At 51.2% G+C, this 13,032-nt stretch overlaps 1 protein-coding gene across 2 annotated transcripts in view; it reads left to right on the top strand.

Annotated features, from left to right (window-relative positions):
- STK10 (serine/threonine kinase 10) overlaps positions 1–13,032 on the top strand; it is a 119,379-nt gene that overhangs the window by 82,242 nt on the left and 24,105 nt on the right. For both annotated transcript variants that reach the window (XM_035014188.1, XM_035014199.1), the window contains exons 8-12: positions 526–660; positions 2,719–3,264; positions 5,686–5,816; positions 10,012–10,135; positions 10,549–10,728. In XM_035014188.1, the coding sequence (XP_034870079.1) occupies positions 526–660; positions 2,719–3,264; positions 5,686–5,816; positions 10,012–10,135; positions 10,549–10,728 (1,116 nt within the window). The remainder of the gene's footprint in view (positions 1–525; positions 661–2,718; positions 3,265–5,685; positions 5,817–10,011; positions 10,136–10,548; positions 10,729–13,032) is intronic.

The following is a 13,032-nucleotide window of genomic DNA, read 5'->3' as shown; positions in this document are numbered from 1 at the left end:
CGATCTCAGGACCCCGAGACCATGACCTGAGCCGGAATCAAGAGTTGGACACTCAACTGACTAAGGCACCCAGGTGCCCCTGTAGTAGATATTTTAAAACCATATATTAAAACCTTTTAAAAACAAACAAACACATGTACAAACAACCCCCCAAACATCGCTTGAGCTCCTGCTTTGAGCTAAACACTTCCTTGTGCATTATCTCGGTTAATCCTTATGACCTCCCTATAGGTTTGGCATTATCGTCCCCACTTTGGAGATGAGCCTGCAGCTCAGGGAAGGAAAGTGACACGCTCAGTGTTGCACAGCTGGTGGGGGGCAGAGCCAGGATTCGGCCTCTTCCAGCACACATAGGACTTTGTGGGCCGCCTCTGGCTCTCCCTTACCAAGTACACATTCACATTGTACTTAGGGATGCCGCTGGCCTTCTCTGCCTGGGAGATGGCCTCCCCCAAAACTTCGCCTGCGCCTCCTGCACCCTCCTGCCCAAAGTGGTTCTAATCCAGGTGTGTCTTGCCCCCTCAGCATCCCTTTGTCAGCAGCATCACCAGCAACAAGGCCCTGCGGGAGCTGGTGGCCGAGGCCAAGGCCGAAGTGATGGAGGAGATCGAGGATGGCCGGGAGGAGGGGGAAGAGGAAGAGTCCACGGATGCCACCTCTGTAAGGCCTGGAAAGGGCTGGGGTGCTGGGGAGGGACGGGATCCCGGCAGGCCTTGGCTGGTATAAGAGGGGACCTGGGGGGTGCAGGGAGGATTCCTGTTTCTCCCCAGCTCAGGGATTATAGCCCCCCCACGCCACAGCTTACGTATGTCAGCACATGGGCCAGGGTGAGGCAGCGGGGATGTGCTGGCCAGATTCTGTACGCTTTCAGGAAAGAGCAGTAATCTAGATTTTCACATGGGATCTTCCAGTTTTTAAAAGTTGGTAGCTGACTCATTGCTTCCCTGCCTTTTTCCTCTTGTGGCTCACATGCAAAATGTTTTTAGCACCCTGTGGGATAAATGCAGGTAAAGGCTACACGTGACCGAAGGCAAGAGGCCGAGGGGCTCCGGGCACCCCAGACCCTGTCTGGCTGCCCCGAGTGCCCAGGGGACCCATGTCTTGGCACATTTGTAACCCATCAGCAGCTTCAGCACTTGGCTGAATTTAAATTTAAATTAAAGCTAATTTAAATTTTTAAAAACCTGTGAGCCAAGCAAAACGTGTCTGTGGGCTGGATTCTGTCCTGAGCTGTTGCTTTCAGATCCCTGGTCGACGCCACTTGGGAACGGCCTCTTCCAGGAGGGAAACTTGCTGTCCAGATGGTGCCGTGGAGCGAGTGAGGCAGGGGCTGGACTCGTCTGTCAGGGAATGGGCAGTGTAGTGCTGTCTCGAGTTTGATGGCATCCTGGGAGAAGCCACAGGCTGGCCTGAATCCTTACCAGGATGAGGAAGGGAAGCACCGAGGAGGAGGAGCAGAATCAGCCCTGCAGCCCTAGCCTTTTACGGAGCCCTTGCTGGGGGCTGGGCACTCCGCAACTCTGACGGGGGAACCAGGGCTCCATTTCAGAGATGGGCAAAGTGAGGTCGAGGAATGACGTGGCCAGTTGTGGTGTTAGGCGGCAGGGCCAGGTGTAGGAAAACCATGGTGGGAGAGGGAGGTGGTGTGTCTGGGGCCTGTCTCCAGGAGGACGCCGCGGACAGCAAGGTTGGGGAGGGAGGCAGAAAACAGTCACACCGGCCTGGTTTTCCACAGGCAGGAGGCTGACCCTTGTGAGGGTGGTGGGGGCTGAGGGTTTCAGGCAAGGGCTGGGCATTGGTGTGGGGATGATAGGATCAGATCTGAATTCCTGAACTCTCATTTTAGGGTTGTTGAATAAGGAGGTGGATTAGAGTTCCTTCTGGAAGCTTCCATATCCAGGGTTAAAGCCAGCGGCCATTAGGACCCAAGGGAACGCTATGGTGTGATTCCATTAATACCATATTTGAAAACAAGCAAACTAACCTGTAACACTTAGAGATCAATTTCAGGACAACTATTATGTCAAGGGGAGAGACAGACATAGGTGGGGGGGGGGGTCTCTGAGGTGGGCAGTGTTCCACTCCTGACATGGAAGGTGGCTCTGGGGGTGCTCACTTTATTCATTCCCTGGATGTTTATATTTTATCCACTGAAATGGGTGTTTCATAGTAGCAATGTTTCCAGTACTTACCAGCCCCCAAAGCTCTAAGAAACAAAACAAAACTTTAAAAACGTAGTGGATGATAGACTGAATCTAGCTTCTGGATAGTTTTGGTTTGGTTTTTATGCAACTAAAAAAAACAAAACCAAAAACTTGAATTAGTTGCCATCTAAAAATCAGGCGGTGTCAGGTAAAAATCCAGATTCTGGCCTTGTCTTAAAAGATTGGAAGGTCTGTCTCCATTGTCACAATTAGCTGGAGCAGAGTGGCCACTGCCACCCTTAGACAGGGGATGAGCTGTCCAGCTGGCCACAGTTGCCTCCGCTCGTAGGAGGAAGAACAGGTATTCAATGAACTCGAAACAAGTAGTAATTCTACTGTAGCTTAGACAGTAGGGAGTCGTGAGGACTGTGGCTCACTGGAGAGGGATGACTGTGGTATGTCCTTGACCCTGGCCTACTTCACCTTGTGAGTGTCTGACTTTCCGGCCCTACTGCATCCCTGACTCCTGTCCTAGACATAAAATAGCATGGTCTTGATTCTTTTTCCTTCCTAGCCTCTGGGGAACCATACTCGAGACTCTTCTGAGGTGAGTCAACTGAGTCTCAATACCGACAAGCTTCTCAAAGAATCATCCTTCACCCCAGTGCCACCCAGCCAGCCTCAGGACAGTGTGAATGGGCCGAGCCAGCCCTCTGGGGACAGATCCCTCCAAACCACCAACCCCCCAGATGTGGCTCCTGGAAATGAGACTGGCCTGGCAGTGCCAGCACCCTTCCGGAAGTCCCGGCCAGTGTCCATGGATGCCAGAATTCAGGTGTCTGAGGAGAAGCAAGTCGCTGACCACGGCGGGGACCTCAGTCCAGCAGCCAGCAGGTCCCAAAAAGCAAGCCAGAGCCGTCCCAACAGCAGTGCCCTGGAGACCTTGGGTGCCGAGAAGTTGGCCAACGGCAGCCTGGAGCTCCCCGCCCAGGCAGCCCCGGGCCCGTCCAAGAGGGACTCAGACTGTGGCAGCCTCGCCGCCTCCGAGAGCATGGACTACAACACCTCCCTCTCAGCCGACCTGTCCCTGAACAGAGAAACAGGCTCTCTGTCCATCAAGGTAATGCCACCAGTTCTACCACGGGTTAGGAGCCGGAGTGTGTAGGACGTGCTGCCCAGTTTTGGTTTTGGAAGCCGTTAGTGGCCGCCTTCCCTTTTAAGTGGTTCATGAGGATTGCTCTTCTTTAAAGAGCCTTGAGCTCAATTCATAGTGTAATCTCCAGAATATCTGAGTTCAGTCTGGGATTTAGTCACGCCGGGCAGTTGGCTCAGGTTTAAATTTCAATTTGTGTGTCCATTTAAATTGGGTTTGGTGAAGTTCGGGAGAGAGGGGTCTAGGAGTGAAGTTCTCTTGTTTGCGGGTCAGCCATGTGGTCCAGCTGCTGACTGGTCGATTCAGTTACAGGGAGTGGGCTCAAGGCGCTCTTGGGGCTCAGTGGCCTTTCTGGAGGTGGCTGACGTGAACGACCGTAGCCACTGAGCTTGAGGGCTCAGCATGGAGGCCAACACTGAGAAGTGCTTTAAAGAAAATGGAGGCTCCTTCATCATCTCCGTGTACAGATGAGCAAACGGAGGCTTAGGTGGGGAGTGGAGAGCTGGGCAGCCCCACAGACTTGGTGCTCTGAACCCCACGTGCCATTCTGCTCTCCCAGTGGAAGCCTGGCTGCCCCCTCAGGAAGGGCTGACGCCCCCCTGCCCACACTGATAAATGTCAGGATGTTCTTGAACTCACTCTTGGCCACTTGACCAGGCCACACTGAGGCTCATCCCCAGCCGAGGCTGATTTTAGGGAAGATACTGTATTGTTTTGTTTTTTTCTCCTGTTGTTTACTTGCTGGAAACCACACAGTAGAGACTCAAAAATATTTGCTAAACTAAGGGAAGTGAAAGAAGGAAAAGCAGCCAGCCAGCCCAAGAATTAGCTTCAGGAAGAGAAGGAAAGCACATGTCACCGGACAAGCACAGACAGTGGTTCTAATGTACAAGCAGCATCAGGGCCCATCAGCTGCCTTAAGACAGATAGCCTGTCCCTTCTCCACTTAAAAAGACACTAAGCCAAAAGAAAAAAAAAAAAGGTAATTATAAAAAATAAAGAGCAGAGCAGGGTCTCCCCTGCCTCTTACGGGTGTTGAGAACATTCCTTTGCTGGCTGACTGGCAGTGAGTCCGGGAACACGGCTGTTCTAAGAGTCCATGGGCTGTGTTAGCACCTGCAGCGAGCTGAGGAGCCTGTTACCTTGGGGGGGGTGTGTGGGGGAGGGCAGGAGGCCCCGTGACCCCGAGTAGTCCTAGTGGTGGGGCTGTAGCCCCCTGGCCCCTTTCCTCCCCGCCACTCCTCATCTCTCACCGGTAGTCTGGAGTTGAGCCCTAGCACGTGCCGGCTGAGCACTGGAGGAGGATGAGAGTCGGGTTGGGCTGCTCAGTGCCCATGGTGTCCGGAGCCCCTGGAAGCCTGGGGGGGGCGAGCCCTCAGGGAGTGAGTGCTGGCCACTGGTCCTGGCTGAGCAGGAGCGGGGCTTCAGAGCCCACTTTGAGGGGATGGAGACTTACTGCGGTATGCAGCCCTGGCCTGCCCTCTTTTTTCTGGCTGGAAGGCCCTCGGGGCAGAGTCCGGACCGCAGGGCTGGGCTACGCCATCAAGGGCCTCGGAAGCCCACTGAGGTCAGAGCGGGGAGATGCCGTGATGACTCCAGGGCAGGCGCACAGGCTCTCAGCTGAGTCGGGAGCAATTTTCAGAGGGTATTCAAACCCCCCGAGGAGTCTTGGCAGCACTCTGAGCAGTTGTGTCTGAAATGCATGATTACTCCCAGGAAAAGATAAAGATTATGAATAATTTCATGGGAGCTGCTCCAGACGGGTGTGGCCTCCCGTGGAGTTCAGGGCAGCTTGGGTTTGACTTCCAAATCAGTTACGAACTTCAGTTTTCCGAGCGCTTTGGATTTGGCATTGTGGTAGGAGATTGTGGTCTGCAGTCCTAACTGTCAGATATAAATACCAAGTACTGAACAGTCGCCATGAGCTGGGCTCTGTGCTGTGTCCCCCACGCACTCTCTCGCTGTGTCTTTGTAAGCACCCTGGGAGGTGAGCACTGCTGTGCTCTTCCTCTGATGAGTTTAGGAAGCTGAGGCTTGGACAGGACAAGGGACTTGCTCAGGGTCACAGAGCCAGTATGTGGTAGAGGGAGGATTAGAACCCGGTTTTTTCTGGTGCCACGTCCTGTGTATGAGAGTGCTGGCAGCCAGGTGTGGGGCCGGGAAGGGGCAGTGTTTGAAGGCCAAGATCAGGGCTGGAGTAGAGGGGATAAGCTCAGACACTCAGGACTCCAAGATGGGAAGCTTGAGGCAAGAGGGGGATGATGGACAGCTATGTCCTACCTGGATGTTGAGGCTGTGGGGCCAAGAAGGCTGTGGGCCACACCCCTGTGTCACCCACAGATTCTTAGCTGAAATCCTGAGCTTTGCCTAATGGTTTTACCCCGCCAGGACTCAAGGCTGCACAATAAAACCCTCAAGAGGACACGCAAGTTTGTGGTGGATGGTGTGGAGGTGAGCATCACCACCTCCAAGATCATCAGTGAGGATGAGAAGAAGGATGAGGAGATGCGATTTCTCAGGCAAGCCTGGGATTGGCTGCTGACGGTGGTAACAGGGTGGGGATGTGGTGAGAGGGAGGGTTGTAGGTTCCTTTGGTTACAGAACTCTCTGTGTGTCTACAGCATGAAGTGAGGGATTAAGGACACAAAAGGCAACTGGTTTTGTTCCTGCACTCCCCAGAGCACCCGTCCATTCATCTACCCATCCACCTATCTATTTACTCATCCACCTGCCCATCCATTTACCTATCTGTCCACCCACTCATCTACCCACCATCCATCCATCCACTCCTCCATCCATCTACCCACATATCCATCCACCCACTCATCTACCCGTCATCCATCCTCTCACCCACCACCCACCCACTCTCTCATCTACCCATCAATTCACATTCACCCATCCATCCATCCATCCTCTCACCTACCCACCCACCCACCCACCCACCCACACACTCACCCACCCATCCATCCACTCATCTACCCACCCACCCACCCACCCATGCACCCACTCACCCATCCACCCACTATTCACCCACCCATCCATCCACTCATTCACCCATCCACTCAGCCACCTACCCATCCCTCTACTCATCCATTCATCTACTCACTCACCCACCCATCCATCAATCCATCTACCCATGTACTTGCCCATCTACCAGGTTGGGGGACATGGTAGCGATTCAGATAGTTGAGGCTGTTGCTGTTGTAGAACTTAGACCTGATGGGCCAACATGTGATAAAAAGCCATCCCCAATTGTAGTACACGCTGTGAAGGAAGTAATGGGTGATATGATAGTGAGCCCCTGGGTTGGGGGGAGGCTGCTGTGTGTGTAGGAGACCCCCAGTGGAGTGGCTGGGGGAGCACAGAGGGAGCTGCAAAGCTAAGGCCCGAGGAGTGACTGCTGGGCTTGTTTAGGAAGCTGAAAGGATAGGGCTGGAGTGTGCAGCGTGAGGGCAGAGGTCACGTAGGCCTGTGGGCCAGGGTGGAGTGTGGATTTTATCCCAGGGGCAGCCAGAGTAAGATAGCTGGAGAGTGACTGGCTTTCGTTTCCCTTCGGAAAGATGGCTCTGGAAGCTGCAGGAGTGTAGGCTACAGAGGGCTACAGAGGGCAACGCTGCACAGGGTGACAGGGAGACCCTGTCCAGCATAGTCGGGCTGCAGGCTTGGGCTGGGGCAGTGGCCAGGAGGAGGGAAGAAGGGGTCAGTTCAACATACATCTTGGAGGCAAAACCAGTGAGACTGGTGAGGGGAGGAGAGTGTGAGGCAAAGCTGTCTGCTGGGAGCCATCTCTGCACTTTGGAGGTGCTCAGGCCCCCTAACAGCCCTCCTTGGGGAGACGCTATTTCCCCCATTTTGTAAATGAGGAAACAGTGTTTCTTGGCAGGTAAGTTATTTGCCTTGGGCCACCCAGGTGAGAAGCTAGAGCTGCGATTCTAACTAGACCTACCTGTGTGAGGGTTCTACCAGGCTTCCACTGGACCGGAAGCTTCCTGGGGCTGCCAGGGGTGGGGGGCTTAGCAGTCAGGGAGGCCTTGGAGCCAGACCTTTGCAGGATAAATTCATTATTAGTTGGAGAATATTTCTAGAACATTGAACACGTTTATCTTTTTAAAAAGCACAAGCATTCCAAAGCCAAACTGAAGCAGTTTTGGATGCTCTGGGGCACTTTCCCCGTCTAGGGACCACAAAGATGAGAGGCTGACTTTTCATCAGTGGTGTTTCTGCATTTCTGCATGAATGCACGTACACGTGTACACACACACACACACACACACACGCATCCTGGTCATGGGGGCTGGGGAGGCTCATGACAGAGGGTGGGAGGATGGTTGCTCTTGGAGGATGACACCACCTTCCATTTTCCTGGTCGCCTGGGAGGCGACCTGTTCTCCTAAGCTTCAGACCTCAAGGGCTGAGTTTCCTTTCCATCATCATCTCCTCTCTGGGCAGTTCGGGTTCCTGGGTTGAAACTGTAGATCCACCATACCCCGTCTAGAATCGATGCCCTCTGGCCCTGGCCCTAGGCCCCCACCCTTTTGCTAAGCAGAGGAGCTGTGTGTTGCTCAGGTTTGAAAGGTGAGTCTTCGCAGAGGTCGAGGGCCTCTCTCCCAGTCCGGAGGGCCGAGTGTCCTGTGTACCCGGCTAGGCTGCCAGGCTGTGCAGGGGTGTGGAAGGCTCTCATTGTTCCCTGGCTGGCTGTCGCCCCCCACCGCACCCCCAGTCCACCCCCCGGCCTTCATGGATGCTAGGATTTCCAGAGAATTGGGTCACACACAGGCTTTGAACTGTGTGACCAGATACTCACTCTCCCAGACTGAGGCTTCTAGGTCAGAGTTCTTTCTCCTTTTCCCTAAAATTGCTGGGGCCAGTGCCTTCCTTCTATAAGACGTCAGCCTGTCTCTTGGCCTGCCTTCCCTCGTGAGAACCCAGGTGGGGCAGGGAGTTAGTGTTCGCACCTGGCCGCACACCTTCTTTTGTATTCCTTTGTTTTTTGGTCAGGTGTTCTCTGAGCCTTAGTTTCTTTGGAGTCAGGATTTCTGTGTCTTCGTTAACACACTCAGCCCTCTTAATGCCCAAAGAGCAGAGGCTCAGATGGAAGCTTCTTTATATGGCTGTGAAGAGTGTCTGGTTTTCCAGAGACCTAGAAGCCTTTGCCTCTTGTTATGATCACTCCAGCAGCTACCACTTAGTAACAAAGTTAGCGAGTTTTACCACTTGTCTGCGCATGCCAGGGGGGTACAACAGGCATCCCCGCATTTAGCCCTCAAAGAACCTGAGCGGTAGACATGATCTGTGCAGTTTACAGATGCAGGAAGAGGGGCCTAGAGATCGAGTGACTGCCTGAGTGCACCCAGTCAGAAGTCAGCAGAGCTAGGATTCAAACAAGGTTCCTCTGACCCCCAGGAGCGTGCTGGCCTCTAGTTGGGGGGCGGATGGACTCTGGCCGAGAACAGGACACAGGCCTCATGGACCCAAATCCTGAGAGCCTGCCAGGGAGGCCTGATTCATAGTCAGGAAGCCCACATTCTTTCTGCATCATTTTCTTTTCTGATGACATAAACGATCTGTATCAATCTTCAGTGGATTTGCGCAGAAAGAAACACAGTTAACACTTTGGAGTTTATCCTGCAGTTATTTGTGTGTGTGTGTGTGTGTGTGTAAACACATAAACACATATACACACACATCAACAATATATGTGTTACAAAATTAAGGTGTACTCTGTGGTTTAGGTCAAGTTTTTATTGATATTTTGAATAGTTAATACAATGTCATGGTTCGAAATTCAAAGAAACGAAAACAAAACCAAAAAAAAGAAAAGAAGAGGGCAAATAGTGAAAAATCTCCCTCCCTCCCTTTCCTTTGGTTCCCCTTTCTGTGTTAATATTTTATATGTAATCCTTCTTGAAGTACAGTGTTTAAATAGGAAAGTGAACACACAGACATATAAATTTTTTATTTTTCTCCCATAAGGTAGGGTAACAATAATAGACCCACTTGTCAACACCTTGCTTTTTTCACTTAGAGATCATTCCAAATCTGTTCATGTAGAATTGCTACATTTAAAAAAAAAATTGTCCCATTTTTAACGGATATTTTTCCATGTAATTAAATATTTTTTAAAACTTGATTTTTTTCATGGTTGTGTACACAAAATTAATATCAGGTGGATACATTTTATTTAATTAGACCTATATGATGAACATTTAAGTCATTTTTAGTTTTGGACTATTATAAATTTGTTATGGATATTCTTATTCAGTTATGTTGTGCATCTATGAATATTTCTATAGAATCAATATCTAGAAGTGGAAATACTGTGTCAGAAGGCATGAACTTATTACCAGTTGTCCTCCAGAACGTACCAGTCCATACCATCAGGTTATGAAAAGTATCAATTGCCCCAATACTCTTGCCTTTTTAATGAAAATGGAATTTTTAATTTGCACCTCATATCCATATTAGGTAGTTTTAAAATTTGTTTTTTCTTTCATGTCTCTTCGTGTTTTGTGTTCCTTTTTAAAAGTAGGCTCCTCCTGTTTTTCTAATTGATTCGCAAGTACTCTTTATACGTTGATCATTAATGTTTTGCCTGTCAATAAATAAGTTCAGCCTGAGTTCTAGTCGTGCCTCTGCCCCGTTCCACGTGCCAGCCTCCAGTGTATCTAGCCAGAGTTACGTGATTGCTGAGATGCACATTCTTTCACCCTTCAGGCGCCAGGAGCTCCGAGAGCTTCGGCTCCTCCAGAAAGAAGAACACCGGAACCAGACCCAGCTGAGCAGCAAGCATGAGCTGCAGCTGGAGCAGATGCATAAACGTTTTGAACAAGAAATCAACGTGAGTGTGAGAAAGGATGGGTCCCCGGAGGGCTTCTTGCCCCGTGTTTTCTTTAAGGGCAGTAGAGAGCCCAATTCCTGTGTTTTCCTGATCTCCTGAGGCATTGGCTTTGTAAACCCAGAATCTCATGAAAGCCCCAGTGCTTTTCTGAGTCGTTCGGGAGGGTGTCCAGAGGGACACTGACCTTTGTTGAGTACCATGCAAGGTAGACAGTCCGGTCTGCCTTTTGCACATGAGGAGACAGAGACTCACCAAGGTTAGGTGACTTGTTCCAGGTCACAGGGCAAAGAGGTGGTCGAGCTGGGATTCAAGCCCAGGTCTGAAGATAAGCTCTGGGCTCTCTCCATCTTGCTTCCCATCTTCCTCCCAAGTATAGAGTGACTTTGCTGAATTTCTCCTTCTGCTCCTTCCAGGCCAAGAAGAAGTTCTTTGACACGGAGCTGGAGAACTTGGAGCGTCAGCAGAAACAGCAAGTGGAGAGGATGGAGCAGGACCATGCCGTGCGCCGCCGGGAGGAGGCCAGGCGGATCCGGCTGGAGCAGGATCGGGACTACACCCGGTTCCAGGAGCAGCTCAAACTGATGAAGAAGGAGGTGAATATGTGTTGGGCGGAGGCTGGGGCGTCTAGGTTGCAAGTGATCAAAACCCCAGCCGAGCCCCACTTCAGCAAACAGGGAATTTGGGGAGCTCATATACCTGAGGAGCTCACGTCCGTGTGTCTGGGTTTATGTGCTCCAGCTGCACCGTGAGGAGCCACTTCTCCATCATCTGGGCTCTGCTGTCTTGTGTTGACTTGACTCCCAGGCAGCTTCCTGGACATCCTCCCAGCCTAGCAATCCCAGCTGAAAGAGAGCAGGGGAGAAGGAAGGGATGGCAGCCCAGAGGGATCTGAGATGCTTTGACCAGAAGGGGGAGCGGGTGCTGGGTGGCAAATGCAGTATGTCTTCTGTGCCCTGCCCTCCTTCTGCCCAAACAGCAGTCCTCTAGTTGGGACCCATGTGGCTCTTCTTCTCTTTCCTCTCCCAGCTGGAAGAGGAAGGGGGAGGTGGCAAAGAGGTAGATGGTCCTGAGACAAAGGGAGAGGGGCAGATTTCCCAGCCTGCCTTGGGGAAGGGCATCTGGGTCCCAAAGAACAGTGCACATGTCCCTCTGTGGAGCCTGTCACCGGCAGGCTGGGCCACACTTGCTGGGCATCCCCAGTCTGCAGAACAGCCTCTAAGGGTGGTCTGTGGTGCTGCCGGCCTCAGAGCCCAGCTCCCAGACTGCGGTGTGTGGGTGTGACGTTTGTTGTATCCAGGGGGCCTCAGGCAGCTGCAGGGGCAGGGCTGGGGTGAGACATGTGGGCACAAAACTGAAGGGGGCGCCAAAAACCTTGATATCATCAAGATAAATAATATCCTAGTGTAGTGTTTTAAAATAAAAATTACTGCAAAATATTCATGATGAACAGAATGTCAGTTACTTAAAAGTCAGCATCCAGCAGGGCCAAGATTAGGGTGAGGTGATGAGTTTGAGTCCTGCAAATATAGGGCTGGATCCTGTCTGTATTTAAAATTTTGATATTCATGGGGCGCCTGGGTGGCTCAGTTGGTTAAGCGTCTGCCTTCAGCTCAGGTCATGATCCCAGGGTCCTAGGTCGAGCCCCGCATCGGGCTCCCTGCTCAGCGGGGAGTCTGCTTCTCCCTCTCCCTTCTCCTGCTGTTCCCCCTGCTTGTGCTCTCTCTCTTGCTCTCTGTCAAATAAATAAAATCTTAAAAAAAAATTTGATAGTCATGATTTTGGGCATGAATTCTGAAATTTTTAAATGCAATTTATCTTGATTACTGAAGTTTATGGTATTCCCTTTTATGCCTGAGATGAGTGCCTCACTGGCCTTACTTGGCCCTCCTGCTGAGCGCCAGGCCAGTGGGCTGGGGTACGGTGCTGATACTAAGCACACCCCCAGCTCCAGGGCAGAGGGCACAGGCTTGGGAGTCAGGCCTGGTTCTGAGTCTTGGCTCTGGACCACTAACTATGTTGAGCTTTAGACAGCAACTTTCCTGAGTCCCACTTACCTCCTATCAAAATGAGAGCTACTCAGCACCTCTTTTATTGACTATCCATATGATGGCACTGTGCTAGGTGCTGGGGGTACTGAGCAAAAGAGAGAGGAACCCCACTCTCAAGATGCTGTTCACTGCCACGGAAGCCAGAAGGTTTTGGCCATTATAGGTGTGCATTTTCTATACCCATCTCTTTCTCCTTTCCTTCTGGCACTCCCCAAAACACGAATATTACACCTTTGGTATTTTCCTGTAAGTCTCTAACACTTTAGTCTTTGTAATCCTTTCTCTCCGTTCATGTTATATAATTTTTATTACTCGCTCTTCAAATTCCCTGGCCCCTCTGTCACCTCCATTCCCTTACCCTGGCTCTGTCCAGTGCTTTCTGTGTTTAGTGTCAGATGCTGTATTGTTTAGTCCTAAGTTTTTTTGCGTGTCTTTTTTTTTTTTTTATTCTTATGTCAATCCCCATACATTACATCATTAGTTTTAGATGAAGTGTTCCATGATTCATTGTTTGTGCATAACACCCAGTGCTCCATGCAGAATGTGCCCTCCTCAATACCCACACCAGGCTAACCCATCCTCCCACCCCCCTCCCCTCTAGAACCCTCAGTTTGTTTTTCAGAGTCCATCGTCTCTCATGGTTCGTCTACACCTCCGATTTCCCCCGCTTCATTCTTCCCCTCCCGCTACCTTCTTCTTCTTTTTTTTTTCTTAACATATATTGCATTATTTGTTTCAGAGGTACAGATCTGAGATTCAACAGTCTTGCACAATTCACAGCGCTTACCAGAGCACATACCCTCCCCAGTGTCTATCACCCAGTCACCCCATCCCTCCCACCCCACCCCC

This window comes from Mirounga leonina, unplaced genomic scaffold, assembly GCF_011800145.1.
Source record: "Mirounga leonina isolate KUSES-001 unplaced genomic scaffold, KU_Mleo_1.0 Mir_104, whole genome shotgun sequence".
NCBI lineage: Eukaryota > Metazoa > Chordata > Mammalia > Carnivora > Phocidae > Mirounga > Mirounga leonina.
This window is presented reverse-complemented; position numbering and strand designations above follow the sequence as displayed.